Genomic DNA, 24,944 nt, shown 5'->3' on the forward strand with positions numbered 1-24,944 from the left:
ATCAAGGGACATCAGCATTCACTCTGTCTCACACACCTTCACAGCCCTCATCCTGTCCATGGGACCAGTCCCCACCCACACAGGCCAGGCATACTTATCATCTGGCCAGGAAGGCATCCTGCTTGCACTCTCTCCATCTCTATTCATGCAGGACAAGCTGGCACACAACAAGAGGGAGATGTTGCAGGCCGTTAGAGAAATGCCTGAAATCAAGGTCCTCATGGACTTTGAAAACAGGGCTATCCAGAAGGTCAGTGATGATCTGGACCATCCCTGCGCTGACGGTGAGATCAGCGGTGCTCTACCAAGTGCAACAGTGGATCCAACAGTGCAACATCCTTCAGACAACCATGCTGTGAGTGATGTGTCCTGTTTCACAGATAACTGCCATGATTAAATGATCTATCCTTGCTTCCGCAGGCATATCTGGGAAACAGCCGACAGAGTCCATGAGCCAGGTCCTCCAATCAAGCCCCAAAGAAACCTCTGAAGAGGAATCTGGAGTCACCCTCCTTGAAGTCCTGTTACAGCACTTACCCACACCCTCCACCAATGCAGAGAGACACACCTCAGTGGGACCGAGCTATAGAGTAGATCGGGATCATAACCTGGCAAGCACATCGCACTGTCTGATCCGCAGCAGGTGGTGGCAGGGACTTCTCAGGTGTCCGGCACTTGGAGGACTGCGGGAGGCCAGAAATTTGCTGACTCCGAGTCAGATGACGAGCCTCTGGACTGGTCATGTCACGGTTGCTGGAGCTGCAAAGGCAAGCTTGGGAACATCAGGAAGGGATGTCTGCTGCACTCTTTAGATTGCAAGGCACAATGGAGGAGTCCGCCTATCTTCAGGCTGAGGTGATAGCGCCGGCATGCCAACGCACCGAGGTCAACAATGGCGGCCGCCATGGAGACCTTGGTCCAGTACAACGGTCCTACACTGAGGCCATAGTTGGCCTCCAACTGTGTGTACGCAAGAGGGGTATGGGGCAGCTTGATGTCACTCCAGCTACCCCTTCTGCTCACAGAGTCAGCCATGGATGCTTGGGTGCCCATGGGGGGCGGATCAGCAGGTGTACCCTCAGGGGCCAACCACCCAGGTGACTCAGGGAGCGTCCAGTCATCTGTGTGCCCGCTTCCTGTGATGTCAGCAGCTCCAGTTCCACAGATCCAGGAGGGTGCCACTGCCACACAGCAGAATCCCAAAAGCAGGTCTTGGCCCTCCAAAGGACACCCGCCATGGTCATCACAGACAGGATGCCACAGTCAGCAGGCTGCCTCCACCTCCACTGTGAAAGGCCAGGAAGCACCAACACATAGCAGCAGGGTTAGGAAGATTAAGATGATGTAGTTCCACAGCCTGGGCACGGGTGTACATAATATTCACTATTATGAATAAACTACCAAGAATGACTCCCTGCCTTTGGCTCCTGGTCTGATGTGCATTGTTCGTGTCTCTCAGATGTGAAACTTTCTTCAGAAGATAAAGTCAGCTGTCTCAGTCCAGGGCCTCTTCCCTGTGCTTTGTGCAGCCTTCAGACCAAAGTATTGGTCCGGCCTCACACCCCCAGAAACATTACTGATGCCTGCACCTCAACAGTGCTGGTCATTGCTGCTAGAATGTAGTGGGCAGGCGCCACAGAGTTCCATCATTCTCTCTGTGTGCTCTCAGTATCTTTAAGGTGGGGCTAGCCCCAATCTCTTCAGCATCTGTGACCAATGACACTGAGCTCCTGAAAGGGTCAGGTGCTAAAGGCAGACAAAGGATCAGATGTTCTTAAAGTTTCCTGGCTGCATCTCTATGATATGACCCCGATCACAGAGCACAAGCGAGCTGCTGTCAGCCAGACAGGAGTCAGACATTCTCAGAGGCTATGTGAAGATCTATGGTGTCTCCTCATTGCATGTCGTCATCATCCTCCTGCAATTGATTGACTATTAGGGCATCCACTGCGTCTCCATAACAGAAGCATTATCACAGAGGGTATGTGCATTACCATAAGCCAGACTGGAGTTAGAGATTCATAGATGCAATGTGAGGATCTATAGCATCTCCTCAGCATGTCGTCATCATTCTCCACAAATCTAGCAGCTGTGAGGGCCTTCTGAGCGCCTCCCTCATCTGGCCAATGCGAAGGCCTCATCCCCATCGTCATCGCCGTCGAGGATCTCCTCACCCTCATCCCTGTCAGCATCCTCCTCATTGGAGGAGAGCTCCATCTCCTCCTCAGCCAGCTCCTTTCCCTGTTGCAGTGCCAGGTTGTAAAGGGCGCAGCAGACAACGACAAAGCGTGACACTATCTGCGGACTGTATTGCAGGGCATCACCAGACAGGTCCAGGCACCAGAATCTTGTTTTCAGCATCCCGATGGTCTGCTCCACCAAGTTTTGAGCTGCAGCGTGAGCCTCATTATACCTTCACTCAGCTGCAGTCTGAGGCCACCGCACGGGTGTCATCAGCCACGGCCATGTGGGTAGCCCTTGTCCCCAAGGAGCCATCCCTGCAGCTTCTGTGGACCCTGGAAGGCTTTAGGGATCTGTGACTGACTGAGAATATAGGAGTCGTGCACACTCCCTGGAAACCGTGAGCAGAACTGCAGAATACGTTTGTGACGGTCGTACACCAGCTGCACTTTCAGCGAATGGAAGCCCTTGCGGTTGACATAGTTGACTGCGCATTGCCATGGAGATCTGAGCGCCTTGTGAGTGCGGTTGATGGCACCACACCTGTGGGAATCTGAGATCCAGGCAAATCCAATTGCTCTTGCATCCTGGCTGTCTTGGTCCCAGGCGAAATGCACAAAGTTGGCATCTGTGACCTCATGGATGCATTTGTGTGTAGAGGCTTGCGATATCCCACAGAGGAAGCCTGTGGGGCCCTGAAAGGAGCCACTGGTGTAAAAATTGAGCGCCACAGTCACTTTCATGGCCACTGGCAGCGAATGCCCTCCATGTCCCTTTGGCACCAAATCCTGCAGTAGCTGGCGGATGTGACCGACCAGTTCCCTAGACATGTGCAATCTTTAGCGACACTGATGCTCAGTCATCTGCAGGAATGAAAGGTGGCGACTATGGACCCTGTGTCTAGCTAGGCGCCGATCATCGATGGCTTGCTGTGGCACTTTGGTAGTGTGTGCTTGAGCCCCAACTGTCCCTTCTTCCAGAGGGTGCTGCTCCTCTCACTGCACAGCTGGGTGCCTCAGTCGTCTTCGCTCTCTGTAAGTTACGAGGCATACAGCTAGGTCACCAGGCTCCATAACCCTGATGTACACCTCTTACAGGATGAAAGAGAGAGATGTGTGGGTTAGCATGATGTACTAAGAACATCTCTCGATTAAGTTTGAAGGCCCCTTACGCATCCCGGAGAGTGCTGGCCACCTCTTGGATGGCTAGAGCTTAGTGCGTTGCATGGCTGCCTGAAACCCCACCTTCCTCCGCCCCATTCCACCTGACCAATTGGCAGCAGCTTTGCCCATTGGACTGCATGCTGTGCTCTCAGCTCAGGTGCAGGCATTCTCCTAACCCACACTGCAAGGCTGCCGAGTTAGCTTGAACCATGGGGGAGACTGGTCCAAACCAGGATGATGACATTGCAAGGGGCTGTGAGTGCCTCCAGCAGCGACTGCTCCATGGCTAGTTTTAGCAAGGGGATTATACAACGTGCCCAGTTGTCCAACTGTTCTGCAGTCCACTCAAACACTCATTAGTTTGCAGTCTGTGCCCAAGGATGAAAAGCTCTGGAGCACTTGGTGGCTCTTTGATCCCTCTGCATTGTTTGAGTGGGCCAAGAAACTAGAGGCCAACTCCAATTATATCAATGTGACTGCGCCTGAACTGTCTCAGCTGCAGAGGAATGGTTTATACAAGGTTTCCCTAATGTGTGGCCGCTTCCCTCACCCGTCCCGCCCACCTCGAACGTACTTGTGTGCTACTTTCAACCGCAGGGTAGCCCTTGCTCCCTGCCCCCAGGTCGCCTCAACCGCAGGGCAGTCCTTGCCTCCCCCCCCCCCCCCCCAAAAAGGTCACCTCAACCGCTGGGCAGCCTTGCCCCCCCAACCAAGTCGCCTCAATTTTCAAGTCCAATAGGCGACCCACGTGAGCGCTCCGCAACTCACCTCTGAGTTCCCTTCAAAGTGCAACCTGCCAAGTGCATGCTTTATCTATGCTGTTGTGAAACACATTGGTGTGCAATCACACTGATGTGGTCGGATGATCCAGCAGGGCTGGGAGACAATTCCAGCGAGCTGGGCTTAAAATGATATGCAGATATATTACAATGAAGTTCCCGATGTCCGATGGCGGGAAATGCGGCCCAACAACACAACGGGTGAAGTGGACACTCGCAAACTGGTTTCACGATGTCGTGGAACCGATCTTTGGCCTTTTCGCCATATTGTCTGCTCACGCTGCCAAACACGCCTGATGCCAGTGGAAATGGACTCTTTCGCCCATAGTCTTTTGTGTTGATTTGGTTGATTTCTTGTGAACTGCACTGAAAAACTCTTGCCCACATTGTTTGTTTACTAGTTGCCATAAATTGTGACAGTACCTTGGAAAAAGACTCCAGTTTTAATTATAAATTGCAAACAAAAGGGTACAACTGCTAATCAGCACCTAAATAAATCATGTTTGGATTAGTGACAACTTTTCAGAATAGCCCTCACATTAATAACAATGTTTAAATAGGACTATTACCTGTTAGTTGAATTGAAACCTCCAGCTTTGAATATTTTATACAACTTTTGAGTGGAACAGCCTCAGCCATTTTCTTGCTCAGAATGTTATGGCAATAAACAGCACTGTGCTTTGATTAAAAATGGTCTCAGCCTGCAGCTTTGCTATTTAATCAACACAAGATCTGGTTATGGTTTCATACTCTTGAGAGAACCACTCAATTACTTCATTATTGAAAAAAAGAGGAATTTGTGCTTTCTCCTCGGTTTAAGCAAAAAAAACACATACCAGCATTTTCTATTTCTCTCATTTGCTTGGATGGAGGTTCATCTGTGTCCCAGGGAGTTGATTGATTGATAGGAGTTTGTCCCCACCTCACACTTTTACTGAGCATTTGTCCTTGTGTCTGACTGTCAATCTTAGAAATGCTTGAAGGCTACATTTGGGAAGACAAAAATATGCATTTAGACATTGTGTATGATAATATACACCACACAAAACCATCCTTGCCTAGACTCTCTTTGGAAATGCAATCCATTTCAAAACCTACTGTGTACTCTGTTCTATTCCACTATTGTACAGTTTGAATTAATACTTTCTATATATGCTATTTCACATAAATAAATTGAATGTCGAAATGAATTACACTAGTCTTTTGGCAAGGTGACCTTTTTAAAACTATTGAGACCACTGTGTTCTTTGGTTACCTGTTTACAGTCTCTGACTTTCTGAAGGCTGAGATACACAACTTTGATCCAACATTTGATTTTCTTTAAAACTCCAATTTTTGCCAACAAAAGCCTAAGCTGTAAGCCAGTTCTTAAGCTTTTTGTTCTATAAAGGAAAAAAAAATGACCTGGAAATTTCCAGAATATATTTTCTCCGGTAACAACCAGAGTGCAGTCCCAAGTGTGTAATAAACTCAGCAGATGGATTTTGAGGGAGTCAGCAAAGTAAAATTGGTTGAACTCTGCAGGGAATCGTAGGTGAAGATAAATATTTCCACTATGCCTTAAGTCCTCTTCATACCAAACAAAAATGTAAATGAGCAGTGGCAAACATTTTTGAATGCATTCTCACACTGTGATAATAACCATCCCACAATATATGATTTTATTGAAAAACACCGGTGGTTACCAGAGTAAGGAAGTAATAATGTTACACTTCAGTTTTAAATGATCTTGTCTTAAGTAATCTTTCTGGAATATATACTCTGGATACTGAAGATATACTAATAAATAGCAGCACTAGTGATAAAGAATAGCAGAAAGCATTCAAACATCTACAAGTCATTTACAGAAACATTAAATAATTTATTGCAGGTATTGAACTAAAACACAGGTAAAATGCAGCTGTGGGATATTTATTAGGTTAATTTCTAGAACTATTTGTACTAGATTATAGCAAGAGACGTTTTAATTATTTAATGCAGCATTTTATTATTTGAGTCAATATGGCAACAGTTGAAAGAAACTACATCAGAATCAAGGCAATTGTTGAGCAATGACAAAACAAATAGGTAAAAAATGAACAAAACAAGAGTTCAGCAGGAGTTGGCAATGTGCCTGGCATCTTATTGTATATTTATAAAGGGCAACCTCATTCACAATTCAGAACACTGGGTTACTACACTAATGTATTTTCATTGCATTTCCATTTGTATTGTAAACCAGGTGAATGCTCAATCTCCAAAATGGCACTAGAAACCATCCCAACTCAAACTCTGAGATATGAGCCAATTTGGAGGCATATACAGATCTGATGACTATGTTCCATGGATCTTAAAAAAAAAGTTACCAGTGCCTTCCTTCATTGTGGTGCATTTTCTCTTATAGAAATTTAATGAGAAACACACAGGGAGCAAGTTCCAATTGGTAGCCACTATTTCTTGCCTGAACAACGAACAGTCGACAATTGAGAATCAGAGGGTGGAACCATGGCTACCTTGTTGATGACCAATGTCCACCTGATGCAATCTTCAGGCTGGTCTGGACTGTAAATGGGCAAATAGCATATTCTCCTGTTTAGGATGAGAGGCTACTTAAATATACAATTAAGAGTTGCATGTAGAGCTGGCTTGTAATTTTCAGATAGGAACGGGCAATGTATTGAGAGGCTCAGTCAGCAATTTTTAAAAGGGATCACAAGTAAAGGCCCAAGAATTTTAGAGGTGGTTTTTTAATTAATTTACAGGATGTGGGTGTTGTTGGCTATGCCATAATTCATTGCCCATCCCTAATTGCCCTCGAGAAGGTGGTGGTGAGCTGCCTTCTTGAACCACTGCAGTCCCTGTGCTGTAGGTACACTCATAGTGCTGTTAGGGAGGAAGTTCCAGGATTTTGACCCAGTGACAGTGAAGGAACGGCGATATATTTCCATGTCAGGATGGTGAGTGGCTTGGAGGGGAACTTCCAGGTGATGGTGCTCCCATCTATCTGCTGCCTTGTCCTTCTAGATGGTGGTGGGTTTGGAAGGTGCTGCCTAAGGAGCCTTGGTGAGTTCCTGCAGTGCATCTTGTACATGGTACACACTGCTGCTACTGTGCCACGGTATTTATATGGCTACTCCAGTTCAATTTCTGGTCAATGGTAACCCCCAGGATATCGATAGCGGGGGATTCAGTGATGATGTCATTGAACATCAAGGGGCAATAATTGGATTCTGTCTTGTTGGAGATTGTCATTGCCTGGCACTTGTGTGGTGTGAATGTTACTTACCACTCGTCAGCCCAAGCCTGGATATTGTCCAGGTCTTGCGGCATTTGGACATGGACTGCTTCAGTATCTGAGGAGTCACGAATGGTGCAGAACATTGTGTAATCATCAGTGAACATCCCCACTTCTGACCTCATGATGGAAGGAAGGTCATTGATGAAGCAGCTGAAGATGGCTGGACCAAGGACACTACCTTGAGGAACTCCTGCAGTGATGTCCTGGAGCTGAGATGACTGACCTCCAACAACCACAACCATCTTCCTTTGTGCTAGGTATGACTCCAACCAGCAGAGAGTTTTCCCCCTGATTCCCATTGACTCCAGTTTTGCTAGGGCTTCTTGATGCCACACTTGGTCAAATGCTGCCTTGATGTCAAGGGCAGTCACTGTCATCTCACCTTGGGAGTTCAACTCTTTTGTCCATGTTTCAACTAAGGCTATAGTGAGGCCAGGAGCTGAGTGGCCCTGGCAGAACCAAAACTGGGTGTCAGTAAGCAGGTTATTACTCAGCAAGTGCCACTTGATAGCACTGTTGATGGTCCCTTCCATCACTTTACAGATGATTGAGAATAGACTGATGGGGCGGTAAATGGCTGGGTTGGATTTGTCCTGCTTTTTGTCTACAGGACGTACCTGGGCAAGATTTCACATTGCCGGGTAGATGCCAGTGTTGTAGCTGTACTGGAATAGCTTGGCCAGGGGCGTGGCAAGTTCTGGAGGACAAGTCTTCAGTACTATTGCTGGACGATTGTTGGAGCCCATAGCCTTTGCAGTAGACAGTGCCTTCAGACGTTTCTTGATAACACATAGAGTGAACTGAATTGGCTGAAGATTGGCACCTGTGATGCTGGGGACCTCCAGAGAAGGCGGAGATGGATCATCCACTTGGCACTTCTGGCTGAAGATTGTTGCGAATACTTCAGCCTTATCTTTTGCACTGCTGTGCTGGGCTCCTCCATCATTGAGGATGGAGATATTTGTGGAGCCACTTCCTCCAGTGAGTTGTTTAATTGTCCACCACCATTCACGACCGGATGTGGCAGGACTGCAGAGCTTAGATCTGATTCGTTGAGATGGTGGACAGGCTTTGGGGAGTGAGGAGGTAAGTTGCTCGTCGCAGGATTCCTAGCCTCTGAGCTGCTCTTGTAGCCACAGTATTTATATGGCTGGTGAATGGTAACCCCCAGGATGTTGATAGTGGGGGATTGAGCAATGGTAATGCCATTGAATGTCAAGGGGCGATGGTTAGATTCTCTCTTGTTGGAGATGGTCATTGCCTGGCACTTAAGTGGTAAGTAATATTCTCGCCACACATCAGCCCAAGCCTGGATATTGTCCAGGTCTTGCTGCATTTGGACATGGACAACTTCAGTATCTGAGGAGTCGCGAATGGTGCTGAACATTGTGCAATCATCAGCGAACATGCCCACTTCTGACCTTATGATAGAAGGAAAGTCATTGATGAAGCAGCTGAAGATGATTGAGCCTAGGACACTACCCTGAGGAGCTTCTGCAGTGATGCCCTGGGACTGAGATGATTGACCTCCAACAACCACAACCGTATTCCTTTGTGCTAGATATGACTCCAACCAGTGAAGAGTTTTCCCCCTGATTCCCATTGACTCCCAGTTTTGCTGGGGCTCCTTGATACCACACTCAGTCAAATGCGGCCTTGTTGTCAAGGGTAGTCACACTCACCTCACCTCGGGAGTTCAATTCTTTTGTGCATGTTTGAACCAAGGCTGTAATGAGGTCAGAAGCTGAGTGACCCTGGCAGAACCCAAACTGAGTGTCAGTGAGCAGGTTATTGCTTTGCAAACACCGCTTGATAGCACTGTTGAAGACCCTTTCCATCACTTTACAGGTGAGTAGACTGATGGGGCAGTAATTAGCCGGGTTGGATTTGCCATGCTTTTTGTCTACAGGACATACCTGGGCAATTTTCCACATAGCTGGGTAGATGCCAGTGTTGTAGTTGTAATGGATCAACTTGGCTAGAGGCCTGTCAAGTTCTGAAGCACAAGTCTTCAGTACTATTGCCGGACTATTGTCAGGGCCCACAGCCTTTGCAGTATCCAGTGCCTTCAGCTGTTTCTTGATATCAAGTGGAGTGAATCGAATTGGCTGAAGACTGGCATCTGCGATGCTGGGGACCTCCAGAGGAGGCCGAGGTGGATCATCCACTTGGCACTTCTGCTTGATGATTGTTGCGAATCCTTCAGCTTTATCTTTTACACTGATGTACTGGGCTCCCCCATTATTGAGGATGGGAATATTTGTGGAGTGTCCTCCTCCAATGAGTTGGTTAATTATCCATCACTGTTCATGGCTAGGCCCAAGAGCAGGAATGGGCCACACTGTCTTAAAAACGGAGATTTTTACAGATCATCATTGGACACTGTGTACACTGATTATAGAGTACTGCTGCATTAGCTTCAGTTGGCAAATGCTTAAGTTCGGAAAATTGTAAAGTGGTAATTTCAAAGATGTTATTTGAAGATATGGATTCCATACCATGTGGCCGTTTTAAGTGGTAACAAGAAATCATGTGATGCTAAGAAAAGTATTTATTAAAAATATACAAATCACACCAGAAAATACACCTGTGACCTCTGCACAATTCAACAGAACTGACAGGAACTCTTGATGGCTGCCTCCTTATGAAACTACAATATCCCTGGGGACAGTGAATTGCTGACTTTAAGTTGTAGGTGATTTCGCTTATGTAGTGGTGTACAGAGGACGGTAGCTTTTTTCCATAATCAGGTCCCTCTCCCTGCACCAAAGGTTTCATTATGACTGCAAGAACACCATGTATGGTACAATTTCTTGTTTCCCTTTGTGCTCTTTGACTGATAAAGGCAGCCCACAGGCAAAATCTATATGCCTAAGTCACTCATACTGTCACATTCAGAGCAATTCCCATTATTCTGGAAGAACAAGAGGACACTTCATCCAGAAATATGGCACAGCACAAAGTCAGGAGGTAGATCTGGTGCAGTCTGCTGTATAATCCTATAAATTTCAATGTCTCTGCGCCACAACCAGAAGTTGGGCAGAGTGTGGCTCCTAGTGACCTCTCGCTGCAGATGCATACTCTATCCCCCAAATTATAGAGGCAGGCCCATTCGCATGTATTACATGTATCAAAGTGTAAATTATTTACATAATATGCAGTAAGTGTTGCACATGCATCGAAAGTATGCCTTATCACCTAGCATTTCAATAATGAAAACAGTGTAACAGTAAGTACTCCATATCCATCTTATTCCAAAAATTGAGGAATGCTTGAAAGTGAATGAAGTCTTGTTCAGAGGTGGGAGAACTGAGTATTGCATACTCTCATTGTGAATTATTTTCATAAAATATACAAGGGCAATTGCTGTTTGCTTGCTATTAAATGATTAAGTCGTTGCTACTTAATTTTCCTGAGGAGCATTATTACAAGCTTCATTATATTCGCACTGCTTTAGAGGTGGCTGGTCACCATGTTGGGGGAGAATGACCAAAACTGCAATCTCCTATACTTAAAATATAAAGCGAACTTAAAGCATATGGTATCCATGCTCCATTTTCTATCTTATCCATGAAGAATTAAATGGCTTATGAAAATTGAGATAAACTGCTAACGTGACCATTGCAAAAATTAAGCACTCACCTGCGCTTTAAAAGAAGTAGCATGCTGCTCAATATACTTTGATTGTATTTTCTCCCATAAGCTTGGTAAATACGGAAGCAGCACTTAGCATAGTTTATTTTAATTTACTTAAAAAATGTATATTTTTAGGTTTGACTATCAGCCACAAATGCCTAGGGCCAGGAATTTACCCCAACCAATATATCAGAGAAATTTCTCTTTGCAGTAAGTGAGCTTGCTCTAACCAACTCACAAAGGGAGCACGTGAAACTACATTAGCATGCAGCCAGCATCAGTGTTTAGAAAAATATAAATAAATAAACCAATGTCAAAATTTTCAAGTCATCCATACTCTGTGGCGAGTATGAAAGCCAAATGTGGATAGATAGTCTGATTATTGGTCTTCTAAACTTCAATCGTATGGCTACACCACAAGTCCCAGACATACTGCAAGTCTTCCGGAGATGGAAGCAAGATAGAAGACACTTTCCTAGGTTTAGCATGTTGTCAGCAGTAGGCATGCAGCACTTCTGCCACTGACAGCACATTACAGAATGAAGGAAATGAATTGCTGATTCCTGATGGTGCCTGTCGTAAGGTGTTGGGCATAGTTCAGTAGTTCTTAAGGTACTTGTAGTCTTAGGATGTGAAGGACTAAGACCTCACACTATATATTTTTTATAAATGTATATGTTCATGGCTATTCCTAAAATTTTAAAAATTGAACAAAGACCTTAAACATGGCTGTAACTGTGTGTGTCTGTGGCCCCTACACAAAAGAAGCCACTTGGCGGTTTTAGGAAAACTCATACCTTGTTATCTCTGAGGAGACACTAATTACCCCTATGGACTCTACAACCTAACCTTGAAGAGAGCAATACAAACGCCATCTGTATTTAATAACCCAGGCTGGCCAGAAGGAGATGGATCATCTGCTAAGACAAAGGCCCCACAACCTTCCTATATACATAGATAAGGTAAAGGTCCAAGCTAGGAGCTGTCTCCGTGCTTGCTTCTACACACGGCTCTGTCCAATATTACACTGAGCGATAGGAGCAGGTCATGTGTTCACTTAGATAACTGTGTGGGTAGTACTGTACTCAGTCCCACGTTAACCCTTTATGTGCCAGACCCTTAGACTACAGTGCTTAGGACCCAAAATTTCTGAAGAAATTTCCCAGGGTCATTTCCTGGGAACAGTGACTCCCTAGTGCGTAGCCAAAAGGGTAAATTATTGCTCAGAAGTCATAGCTTCAGCCTTGCTCTCCCTGCATCAATCCAAAAGTGTCTAAATGACCATTTTATGAAGTAGAATTACTTTAAACTATTAGTCCTGCTGTTCTGAATTCAAGTCCCAATTTTGTTAAGATCACATCATTTACATGACAAGCATAGCTGTTCCCACGGTACAGCTATTTGTGAAGCAGATTCATTATCACCCACCTGTACAGAATTTCCTCATCATAATAGAATGATGGAGTGAAAGGAAACCTAAGTCTTCCAAAATAGATGCATGTCTGCATAACTCCATGGCTTGTAAAACAGCAGCCGTTCTAGAATCTTTTTTAAATGAGCAGTTTTGTTTGGTGCAGCAACTTTCCCTTTTTTTATTAACAGCAACAATTCCCTAGTTGCTTCAAGCATACCTCCACTTATCAACCAGAGTTAATTGAACCACCTACAGTGAGAGGAGGCTTGGCCTAAATAGCCAAGTGGTTATGGTACTGGGCTTGTAACCCCAAGATCAAGAGTTCAAATCTCACAATGGCAAGCTATAAAACAATGTAACTTCATCTGAAACGGATGGAAACGGGTTTGTACTCGAAAGAGTTACTGGGTTTGTAACCCCAAGATCAAGAGTTCAAATCTCACAATGGCAAACTATGAAACAATATAACTTCATCGGAAACAGGTTTGTACTCAAAAGAGTTACAGTGAGAGGAGGGGCTTGGCCTAAATAGCCAAGTGATTATGGTACTGGGTTTGTAACCCCAAGATCAAGAGTTCAAATCTCACAATGGCAAACAATGTAATTTCATCTGAATAGGAACAGATGGAAATGTGTTTGTGCTCAAAAGAGTTACAGTGAGAGGAGGCTTGGCCTAAATAGCCAAGTGGTTATGGTACTGGGCTTGTAACCCCAAGATCAAGAGTTCAAATCTCACAATGGCAAACTATGAAACAATGTAACTTCATCTGAATAGGAACAGATGGAAACGGGTTTGTACTCAAAAGAGTTACAGTGAGAGGAGGCTTGGCCTAAATAGCGAAGTGGTTATGGTACTGGGCTTGTAACCCCAAGATCAAGAGTTCAAATCTCACAATGGCAAACTATAAAACAATGTAACTTCATCTGAAACGGATGGAAACGGGTTTGTACTCGAAAGAGTTACTGGGTTTGTAACCCCAAGATCAAGAGTTCAAATCTCACAATGGCAAACTATGAAACAATATAACTTCATCGGAAACAGGTTTGTACTCAAAAGAGTTACAGTGAGAGGAGGGGCTTGGCCTAAATAGCCAAGTGATTATGGTACTGGGTTTGTAACCCCAAGATCAAGAGTTCAAATCTCACAATGGCAAACTATGAAACAATGTAACTTCATCTGAAACAGATGGAAACAGGTTTACTCAAAAAGAGTATCAAGATTTCAAATCTCACAATGGCAAACTATGAAACAATGTAACTTCATCCGAATAGGAACAGATGGAAACATGTTTGTACTCGAAAGAGTTACAGTGAGAGGAGCAGGAACAATGAGCTGCTCAGCATAATTACAGCAATGATTTTGCCCCCTCTCCTTTGGCATCAGCAGCCTTTTATGCTTATATTCAAAGCAAAAATGAAGCTGCCATCACAGGAACAGAATCCATCAACTTTGGAGGTGATTGCTGCTTCAGATTCCCACAGCACTGTTGCTGATAAAACTTATAGAAGATTTCCCCTGATTTCAGCAGTGGTTTTGATTACGTAATCACAATATAAAATAGGACAAAATAACACACCTGTGTCTCAGGCAACACCTAATAGACACCTGGACAGATTTCCAGAGCCACTGGGGGAAAATTGAATAAGGTCCAAAAATTGGCACAAGAATTGCAATACGCGATTACCCTATTTGTTGATACAGGCAGCGTGCAAACTTCATTTACATGATTTCAGTATGCAGCCAGAGTTAAATGCATTAAGAGGCTGCAGGCCGGCGTAGGAGGTGCAAAAATATCAACAGTCTAACACAACTAGCCTGCGATCTCTTAAAGCGGTGCATTTTGGCTGGAGTAGGTGCTGGAATTCATTGCAGAAGTGACTTGGGCATGTGAAAGGAATGTGTTATGATCCTTGGCCAGACCCCAAGGTTTTGGGAGGACATCCAGTTAGGGACCAATAACATGTTGTTCAAATTAGATAAGGTTTGAGTTTCAAGATGCTTACTAAGTGAATAAAGTCACAAAATTCCATGGGTTTTGAATAAACAAAAATAATCTTTACTAGTTCAGATGGGTAAAACAATATATAATATCTATCTCATACTCTAACATGCAGGGTAAGTATGAGGTACATGTGAATTAACAGGAGAACTGTGGTCAGACACGCCACACTACTCAATAGATGACAAATGTGGCTAAACCAGATTGCATAGGTTTCTCAATAACCAACCCAGACATTTGTCACATTATGAGCCAACAATCTCACTGAAACTTTGTCTTCTCACAAAGGTTTCCAATCTCCAGCTTTGAAGATCCTGCCTTGGAATTTTCTCCAAAAGTCACCCCCACTCAGACATCCTCAACAATGGCCCATCTCTTAGGGTTTCAATCTTGCTTTCCGAGTTTCTTTTCTCCTGGATCTCCAGATATACTCAAGCTTCACCTTCCAAGCACAATTTCAGATCTTTGGCTGTGCCAAGCAGATGCCCCTGCTCTAAAGGGGTACCTTTTGCCCCAACGGCCTGTAACACGGAGTCAACAATCTTCGGCTGCTTTCTCAGATCTTCAGGGCTTCTTGCATGCCCACTTTGTTTAAAGTCTGCTCCCTGCAGCTCTTTCTTTAATTTGGAGCCTATTTCTCTGCTCCTTTCTTTTAAGTTAAAGGACCTATTTCTGTCACTGTCTCTGACCCTTACCTGGGACTTCCTTTTGGGACCACTCCCTGTCCCCCTTTCTGGTTTTGGACCTCTCCCTGTCCCCCTCCTGTATCCTGTTCCCTGGGACATGCACTCAATAATGGCACTCCATATCAGGCCATTTGACCTGCCCTTTCACCCCGTTCTTCTTTCTTCCTTCTGTGCATGCACATAGGGCCAGTCCTTGGCCTGAAGAACACAAAAAACCCGACTGTGCATGTACAGCCAGTTCCCAGCCAGCATATGTGTGAAAGGCCTGGTATTTGTTGGGAATCAGAGTTCCCGACCTCTGAACTCAGCAAGGTTATTACAGATTTCATCACAAGTGAAACGTATGGCAGAGTACGTTCTAAGGGTCTCCGATGCATCACTGGAGACTTAGGTGCAGGAGGTGGTCAGGAAAAGAGAGGTGCTCTGTCCACAGGGGGCCAGCAGACCCTTCAGACAGACTCTGAAATGGCAATGGCAGCAAAAAGTCATGCAGGTCAATGCCAGGAGTGTTGCCCTGAGGAACTGGATACAGTTCCACAAGAAATTCAACGATATCACATGAAGGTCAAAGTTGGTGAACATATTTTCAAATGCCACATTCCACCAACTGCACTACTAGCTTCACACACTGCTCAATACAACAACCTCAATCACTCGCCAATCAACAATCTTCATCATGCTCATACACTCAATATTGCTGTAACCCTCACATCCAAATCTCACAGCTTGCACATGCTACCAGCTATTTAAAGATGACCATCACATCACCCAAACACATTGCACCACACTCAATGACACACTTTCTCTTGATGAATAAGGTGCCACATTACTGAAGGCAGCAGCATCGAGTTACTGGAGATAGGTATGGCTGTCTGTCCTCACCTTAATGGAAGAGATGGTGCTCACCATCAGTGGAGCAACCATGACTGAGGCCATGGTCAATGGAAGGACTGAAAGGATTGAAGATGACTCTGGATTCTTACCTAATCCTTCTCATATCCCACTTTCTTCTCATCCAACAACTTCTTTTGGTTCCCAAGGTGATGATGGTGTAAGTACGCATCTCCCCTTTCCCTTACCCAAACTCTGCTTTTTTTTCTTTCAGATATCCAAAAATTGCCACCTGGCCAGGCAGTAGTAGAAGAATGTGAAATGCAAGAGGAAGAAAAGACTTAGGATGACGAAACACCATTACTAGATTTCACAGTAGCAGCCACCAGCTCAGATGCTGGCACTGCATGAATTCTAGAGGGTAACATAGAGGAGGGATCTGCATGTGGTGAGTCACAAGACATGAGTAGCCTGCAACCAGGCTAGAGGGAGAGGGTCGGGTAAATGTCAACTCTCCAAAAGGTGAAGTCACACACAGGTTTCACTATAGAGAACTCAGATGAGGACTTTGATGGGTTGATGTATAGAAAAAGGTTGATACAACATGCATAATAAAATGCCTGGTGCACTGGCAGGCCTGCCAGAAATTCTGCTGTCACTTCAAGGAGCATGGAGGAGTTTGGCACCAATTGACAGAGGGCATTGTGCAGAGTTTGGAGCCCATTCTTCCCAGCTCAGAAGTGATGGCCGCTCTCAGTGACAGAATTTGCCTTCCCACCCTTGCTGCTGCCTGTCTGCGAGCTAGCCCAGACTGCTGTCACTAATGTCAAGGTGGTGCAATTCAAAGGCAGGCCTTCCGGGCCATCTGTAGTCTTCCCCGCTGACAGTCAGCAGCCATCCACAAGCCATCTTACAACTACTGATGTAGCACTGCATAGAAGCACCAGCTCAGGCAAAAGCACACGGAAAACAGGCACAAAAGGAATATACACTGGTGTTGAGTTGATTTTTGTATGGAATATTGGATAGCTTGTTTGAGAAAGCTGGCTTAGGTTGGTAGCTTTTATTTCATCATTGTGCCCAAGAGGATGATGTGACAGGTAGTAACAGAAGGAAGGTAAGGTGTGGAACTGCTGTTTTTTTTGGGGAATTGCAGCTGTGATCACTGGTACCGTAGTTGGATGAGTTAATGATGGACAGCCCTGCTGGAAACGGGATGTGTTGGTTGCCTCCATCTCCTCCTCTATCTCCTCAGCTGCTTGCCCTCTATCTGGTGGCATAGCCTGTGCCCTCATGATGGAGAGGTTATGCAAGTTGCAGCTGACCATGCCAAACTGTGATGCACGCTCTGGAGAGTACTACAGGGTTTCTCCAGAGTGGTCCAGGCAGCAGAATTGGTGTTTTAACTAATGTTGTTCTTGGTGATATTGTGTGTGGCAGGATGGTTATTGTTATATGCTTGCTACACATGTGCGCTTGGGTTGCACACCAGAATCACAAGCCAGATGGTCAGTGGTCGCCCTCTTGCTTGACAAAGTGGCTCAAATCTTGATGGCATAGCAAAATAAAGGCATCATCTCTGGTGCAAGGATACTGGCCTTTCACCTTCATGATGTGCCAATGTTACTATCCCCATAGAGACCACTAAATTTTAAAAACGTATTTGAATTTCCAGTGGCCGAGAGGTTCATTAAAAAAAAATCATTTTACGGGATGTAGGTGTCACTGGCTAGACCAGTATTTATTGCCCATTCCTAATTGCCTTCGAGAAGGTGATGGCGAACTGCCTTCTTGAACCGCAACATTCCCAACAAGATATCAGGTTTTACAACTTTTATTGTAACAAACCAAAAGCAAAATTAACTAATCATATTTAGTAGACACATTATACTTTAAATTACAGAAACAACTGACAATCCCCTGCTATGGTTACATTTTACCCAATCCCTATGTGGACATTTTATTCTTCTGGAAGCAGTCCAAAGCTATTCTCTGCTCCTGATAGCCTGCTTCCTTTTTCTTTCCCAGCCTGGTAACTTGTAATCCCAGAACTGATTTTCACTGTAAGGGTTACACTGGGGATTTTTTCTCAATGCCCAAGCTGGGCGAATCTTCCAACCTCCTTTAAATCCAAGAACTTGGTCTGTTCAATCTGAGCACAAGCTCCCACCCATGCATTGTACATGGTGAACAATAGCATTTTCTCTGTTTCATGTTCAGGACTGGCTGCCTCTATTTTCCTGCTCCGTCTCTTTCAGATTCTGGCAAAGTGACTTGGGTCTGTGAGATAGCTTCGGATACCCTGCAACCCTATACTGCAATGGCTTTCTATGGAATCTTCCCCTCTCAAAGCCCATTACCAAGGTAACATTAATCACCATGCACCTTGTATCCAGGTAGAAATGCTAATTAGCTATCCTCTAGATCCCCAATTCCATTCTATTGTGGAATTAAATAGACAGTTTAAAGTATAACCATTTATAATGCTTGCCATTCATAACACCTCCTTGTGAGACTTCGAAACTAGGGCTGGATTTTTACTCCTGAGACTTGGAGACTAACAGCCTACCCACAGTCCAGCACAGATGCTCTTGCCATTGTCCACAGGGATGAACATATTGCACCTTCTCAGCAAGTCTCTTGACCCCATAGCAACCAAGCCACCCAAAATTGTTGTCAGGCAGAACTCAATACAGTTCACATGACCTCCTTCATTCCTCCATTTTACCTTAAAGTAAAGAGACAGTGCCAAAACATAATCTTATGAACTTCCTATTTGTGACACTGAGCATGCTCTCACATAAACTACACATTCGGGAGGTGGGACTTGCAATGCCCAAAAAGTTAGGTGTGCAGTCAATAGCACTCTGCCCCATGGGGAAGTCTACTTGCTTAGCAAAATGACAACCTCAGTCTGCCTGCTTCTCTCTGGCCAAAGAGAATTCAATGTAATTCCCCTCCTGGCATGAAGAGTGTCAGTGACCTCTCTTATATGGCAGTGGACAGCAAACTGAGAAATATTAGAGATGTCACCTATTCCAGCATGGAACAATTCCACACGAAGAGTTCATGGCTATGGTCACCTTCAAGTCACCGGCAGTACCAAACGTTGCCTTACTGTGAGGTTACCTATCAGTGGAGATGTTGGAGTAGTGATAATGTCACTGGACTAGTAATCTTCTGGGGACATGGGTTCAAATCCCTGGTGGAATTTAAATTCAAGTACTAAAAAAATCTGGAATTGAAAGCTAGTCTCGGTTTCTTGTTCACCATTGCTATCATCAATTGCCAATTAGGGAAGGAAATCAGCCATCCTTATCTGATCTAGCTTACATGTGACTCTTGATCCACAGCAATGTGGTTGATTCTTAACTGAAATAGCCTAGCAAGCCACTCAGTTCAAGGATAATTAGGGACGGACAACAAATGCTAGCCTTGCCCACATCCCATCAAAGAATAAAATGCCCTGCAAGAAGTGGCAGTTTTCAATGAACAACTCCATAAAATGAAGCTGCCACAACCACACTCTTCCTTGGAAGTTGAGATAAGACAACTGCTCCCTGAAGACCCAAATTGCCAATTGACATGTGACTTCAGACCCACAGCAATGTGGTTGACTCTTAATTGCCCTCTAAAATGTTCAGTTCAAAGGCAGTTAGGGATGGGCAACAAATGCTGGCCTTGCCAGCGATGCCCACTTTCCATGAAAGAATTTAAAAAGTCAGCTTTACACAATAACTGATGTCAGAATCTGTCTACTCTACATGTTTCCAGTGCATACTCTTAACTTATGCGCTAATATCTTCATCATAATGGTGTCAGGCATAGGCTGCACAACATGCAGCGCAGATACCATTTTGCAGCTGAAATTTGGGTGCTACAAAGTTGAATTTTGCAGAAGTATGTTAAAGTCCGTAGCCACTTGTTGTTTAAAGTGCATTCTATTTTGTAGGGAAAATTAAAGTACTTTGAGAATTTTCTGCTATGGTTTTGGTAGGACCCTCCATGGAGCCACTCAAGTCAGATTTTCCTCTCTACTGGGCTATTCTAGTGTGGTTATCTATGGGAAAGATTCTTGCGCATCCATCAAAAACCCAGGGAATATAACTTTAAATTGGCCTGAGAGAAAGTGAATAATTTGAAGCCACTCTATGGGTTGTGTATGCAGAGAACCTACTTGGTATTATAGCTTAGCAGCATCTGATGCCCACTCAGGCTGGCCTGAAATGATGGCTCCCATTGTTCTCCATGAAATGGCTTTGTTCATACTAGCAATGTTCCTTGGTAGTGCCATTGCCAGAATGGCCTGGCAGGAATGGAGACCAGGCTTGACTGAAAAAATTCAGGTGAGTCCTCTGAGTGGTAATCATTATGATGCTCTCTCTCATGTATTTCTGCCTTCAAATGTAGCCACCGTCACCTTCCCAGCAAAGTCCAAATTCAGATCCTTTTGGATGGTGAAATTCTGTGGGTGCAACAGTCTATGTCAATGTGGAATACATGAGTTAGAGCATTCAGCAGTGGATACCCCCTTATCTCTGGACAAGGTGTTTAAAGGGGCCCCTTTAAGACCTTGATAGTCCTCTCACTGATCACAAGGTGGGAGACTTGTAGCGCTCATCTGCTGCTGTTTGAGCCAATATCTAGTTGGAAAAACCTTGTCACCCACAAACTGTCTGTTGAGATAATTTTCTTGCTTGAAAAGTTTTGGGAGGGGCAAATTTCAAATTACGAATTTATCGTGACAACTGCAGCAAATCTCACATTGATGTGAAGTATCCTTTGCACGGTGTCACCCACAATCTTTATGTACATACATGGATTAGGAACCCTGTCTGCTGGGGAATTTAAGGGAGTTTAATGCAGAAGCTTTAAAAATCAATTTTCACCATGGATCTTGGGAAAGCCAGCAAATAAAGCCTTTATATCACCGTTGCTTTGCAACAATGATAAAATCAAAGAATGTCCCAACTCACCTGAAAAATACATTAATTACCTGATGAACATATGCATGCACTACAAAAACAAAAATACCTGGAAAAACTCAGCAGGTCTGACAGCATCTGCGGAGAGGAACACAGTTAATGTTTTGAGTCCGTATGACTCTTCAACAGAACTAAGGAAAAATAGAAAAGAGGTGAAATATAAGCTGGTTTAAGGGGGGGGGAGGTGGGACAAGTAGAGCTGGATAGAGGGCTAGTGATAGGTGGAGATAACCAAAAGATGTCATAGACAAAAGGACAAAGAGGTGTTGAAGCTGGTGATATTATCTAAGGAATATGATAATAAAGGTACAGATAGCCCTAGTGGGGGATGGGGTGGGGGGGAAGGGATCAAAATAGGCTAAAAGGCAAAGATAAAACAATGGATGGAAATACATTTAATAATAATGGAAATAGGTGGGAAAAGAAAAATCTATATAAATTATTGGAAAAAAGGGGATAGGAAAGGGGGTGGGGATGGAGGAGAGAGCTCATGATCTAAAATTTTTGAACTCAATATTCAGTCCGGAAGGCTGTAAAGTGCCTAGTGGGAAGATGAGGTGCTGTTCCTCCAGTTTGCGTTGAGCTTCACTGCATGTACTACATCCTGGCTGTTATTATAGTTATCTCCCATGGATGCCTGAAATGGTCAGGTGCTATAAAAGTTCAATGCAGACATCACCATCACAGCCACATTCAGTACTGTGCAAGCAGGTAAGTGTGGCTGCAAGTTATCATGCAGCAGTTGACAGAGCTCCCCTAATGCCGCTATGGTTAAAGGCACTCTTTTCAAAAAGGTTTTTTTTTGTAAGACTGGTGTTGCCCATTATATTTCTTTAGAGACTTGTTGATAAAATCTAGCATTTCTTCTGAGATACTGGTGAATTTCCTTTCCTTCGTAATAAAGGTGTGTTGAATGAATGTCATTCCTGCTCCTGAGAAGCACTTACTGTGGGAGAGGGGAGGAAATCAAAATCTCTTGTGGCCTTGCTCTCCTGTAGTCAGAAGCAAGCCTACGGCTGTGTAGAGAGAATGCAAACAAAAAGCTCCAGAAAGTACTTCCCAGCTGTCATAATTATTGGTCAAAGTTTCAGGAGTATATTCAAGTTCAAAATTTCCTCACTTCCACCAACCTCAGCTGTTCCTGACGACAGTTGCACCTTATATTTTTTATTGCAACTTTCCCACTGGGAGCCTGAAACCAGGAAATATGGGGCTGCAGTTCCACTGTCCCTTAATATATCAGATTTAGGTGATTGGGGACTCAGCGGGCAGATTGTGGAAAGAGTTGAACAGGTTGAAAACTGAAGTTAATGTCTTCTGACCCAATTTTCCGCGGGGAGGGAAAAGCCCTTGAGCTATACAAAACAAAAATCCCTTTGTGGAATTTCAGGACCTATTTCTTTAATTATGCTTTCCCAGGAAAATCAGTCCCATTGGTGGAATATTGGGAAAATGTACGTTTAGGCCATTCAACATTTCAAGTGAAAATATACTGTAATAAACCATGAAAAACTATGTTCCGTACTGATAAATTAAAGCTCAAAAATTTACTTTATACGTTATTTGATCTTTTTACACCTCTGTTACATAGGCCAAGCGAATGTACCACTAGATTGAATAATATGAGATATATTCCATATTCTTAAGAATAAAATGTGCATTACCATCACATCTTTTCTATGATTTGTAGAAATAACATGGTACCCTGCTGAATTATGAGTTTTCCAACATGAAATGCCCAAGGCTTTCCTTGATGCATCACTTATATTATATTGGTTCATTCAAGGACCATCCTGCCAGATGGAAAATCAATAAAAGTAATGCAGCTGTCTTAAATGTCATACAGGCGTTTAAAATAGGCTGTTACTCGGTTTCAGATGCTTTATATCATCATAAATAATGTATGCTCTCCAAAATAAAAAGGGCAACCATTGTGTGTAACAAAATGGTCACAGCACTGATGAGCCATAATTCAGTTCTCTTCAGAAAAGACGCTGCATCTTTTTATCCCTATGTCAATCCCATGCTTTTTTTGTTTACGTATAAATGTACTTTCTCCATATTTCTTGTTTCAGGCAGAAGATTAGACAGATAAAATCCTCCTTAGTACCACTGCTCGAAGTTCATGCAACACACATGAAGGTATTTTAAAAATAATAACAGGTAAATGTATTTGAAATAATTGGGAAGTTTTTTAATTTGTGTGCACTGCTTTAATTTAATAATTTTCAAATATCTAACAAATAATAAAATAACAATATAACAATAAGATTTTGCTGTGCAGTCCATTCATTGTGTCTCATCATCTCGGTTCTCTTCCTTGACCTGTATGGGCCATATTTCATCTCTGGTCTAACATAAAGCTGTCCAGTATGTATCAGCCCCTCTCACTTAGAAATTTGTCCACATGCTGTTCAAATCCTTCAACTGATTTGGCATTACTGTGCTAGGGGTGACTTGATCGAAGTATATAAGATCCTGAATGGTCTTGACAAAGTGGACATGAAAAGGATGTTTCCACTTTTGGGTAAGTCCAGAACTGGGAGAGGAGGCGGGGGGGCACTGTTTTAAAATTAGGGGTCATCCCTACAGGATAGAGGTGAGGGGAATTTTTTTTCTCTTAGAGGGTTGTGGGACTTTGGAACTCTCTGCCTCAGAAGGTGGCAGAGGTGGAGTTGCTGAATATTTTTAAGCTAGAGGTAGATAGATTCTTGCTAGGCAAGGGCATCAAAGGTTATTGGGAGTAGATTGGAATGTGGAACTCTAAACACAAACAGATCAGCCATGATCTTATTGAATGGTGGAGCAGGCTTGAAGGGCTGAATGGCCTACTTCCACTCATATTTTGTAGATTTGTAGGTTACATCTGCTCTCTGGCCCAATGTTACCAATGAATAATTGGCTAAGACTTCGAAACAAGGACATAGGTTAGGTTATACACTTAAAACCAAAACTGTATGAATTTCTTTTGAAACTGGGATCGCTCAAATCACTATGACAATTTTGTTTGTATATATAATAGGGTTGTATGATTTGTCCCTGCAAACCATTAGAACAATACAAATCTGAATGATTTGATGGCATGTCAGAATGATATTTCACAACAAACATAGAAGGTAGCATTGACAATTCCTCACTGAAAACAGAAAATGAAATCATGATAAACTACATTTGTTGCTAAATTGTAATTATTAATTTAGCAGCTAGGACTAGTTAGTCTAAATCTTGCATTGAAGTAAATTGGATGGATTGTTTGGACATGAACATGACCTTTGATCACATAGGGCAAAAGTTGCAGCTGGGAATTTGTCTAATCTCTATCTTTAAATAGACTGAGAAGAGTTTGCAGCAGGTCTGGATCACCTTGAAGCAGGCTAGGAGGGGTTTGGCAGGTTTGGATCACTGTGAAGCAGACCAGGAGGAATATACAGCAAGTCAAGATCACTTTTAAGTAGACTGGGAGGAGTATGCAGCAGGTCAGGTTCACTGTGAAGCAGACCAGGAGCATACAGCAGGACAGTGTCACTGTAAAGCAGACTGAGAGGCGTGTACAACAGGTCAGGGTCACTGTGAAGCAGACCTGTAGGAGTGTGAAGGTCAGGATCAGGGTGAAGCAGACCGGGATGAGAGAGCAGCAGGTCAGAATAACTATGAAGCAGACCAGAAGGAGTGTACAGCAGGTCAGGGTCACTGTGAAGCAGACTGGAAGGAATGTGCAGCAGATCAGAATAACTGTGAAGGAGACAAGGAAGTGTACAGCAGTACACGTTCACTGTGAAGCAGACCGGGAGGAGTGTGAAGCTGATTAGGGTCACGGTATTGTGTGTGCAGCAGATCAGGATCACTGTGAAACAGACCAGGATAAGAGTGCAGCAGGTCAGAATAACTGTGAAGTAGACCAAAAGGAGTATACAGTAGGCCAGGACACTGTGAAGCCAACAGGGAGGAATGTACAGTAGATCAGAATAACTGTGAAGCAGACAAGAAAGAGG

The 24,944-nt window shown here is 44.0% G+C and overlaps 1 protein-coding gene across 2 annotated transcripts in view; it reads right to left on the reverse strand.

Moving 5' to 3' along the window:
- LOC121277683 (kelch-like protein 29) overlaps positions 1 to 24,944 on the reverse strand; it is a 515,535-nt gene that overhangs the window by 201,891 nt on the left and 288,700 nt on the right. For both annotated transcript variants that reach the window (XM_041187306.1, XM_041187307.1), the window contains exon 3: positions 4,960 to 5,107. In XM_041187306.1, coding sequence (XP_041043240.1) covers positions 4,960 to 5,107 — 148 coding nt within the window. The remainder of the gene's footprint in view (positions 1 to 4,959; positions 5,108 to 24,944) is intronic.

Source organism: Carcharodon carcharias, chromosome 5 (assembly GCF_017639515.1).
Source record: "Carcharodon carcharias isolate sCarCar2 chromosome 5, sCarCar2.pri, whole genome shotgun sequence".
NCBI lineage: Eukaryota > Metazoa > Chordata > Chondrichthyes > Lamniformes > Lamnidae > Carcharodon > Carcharodon carcharias.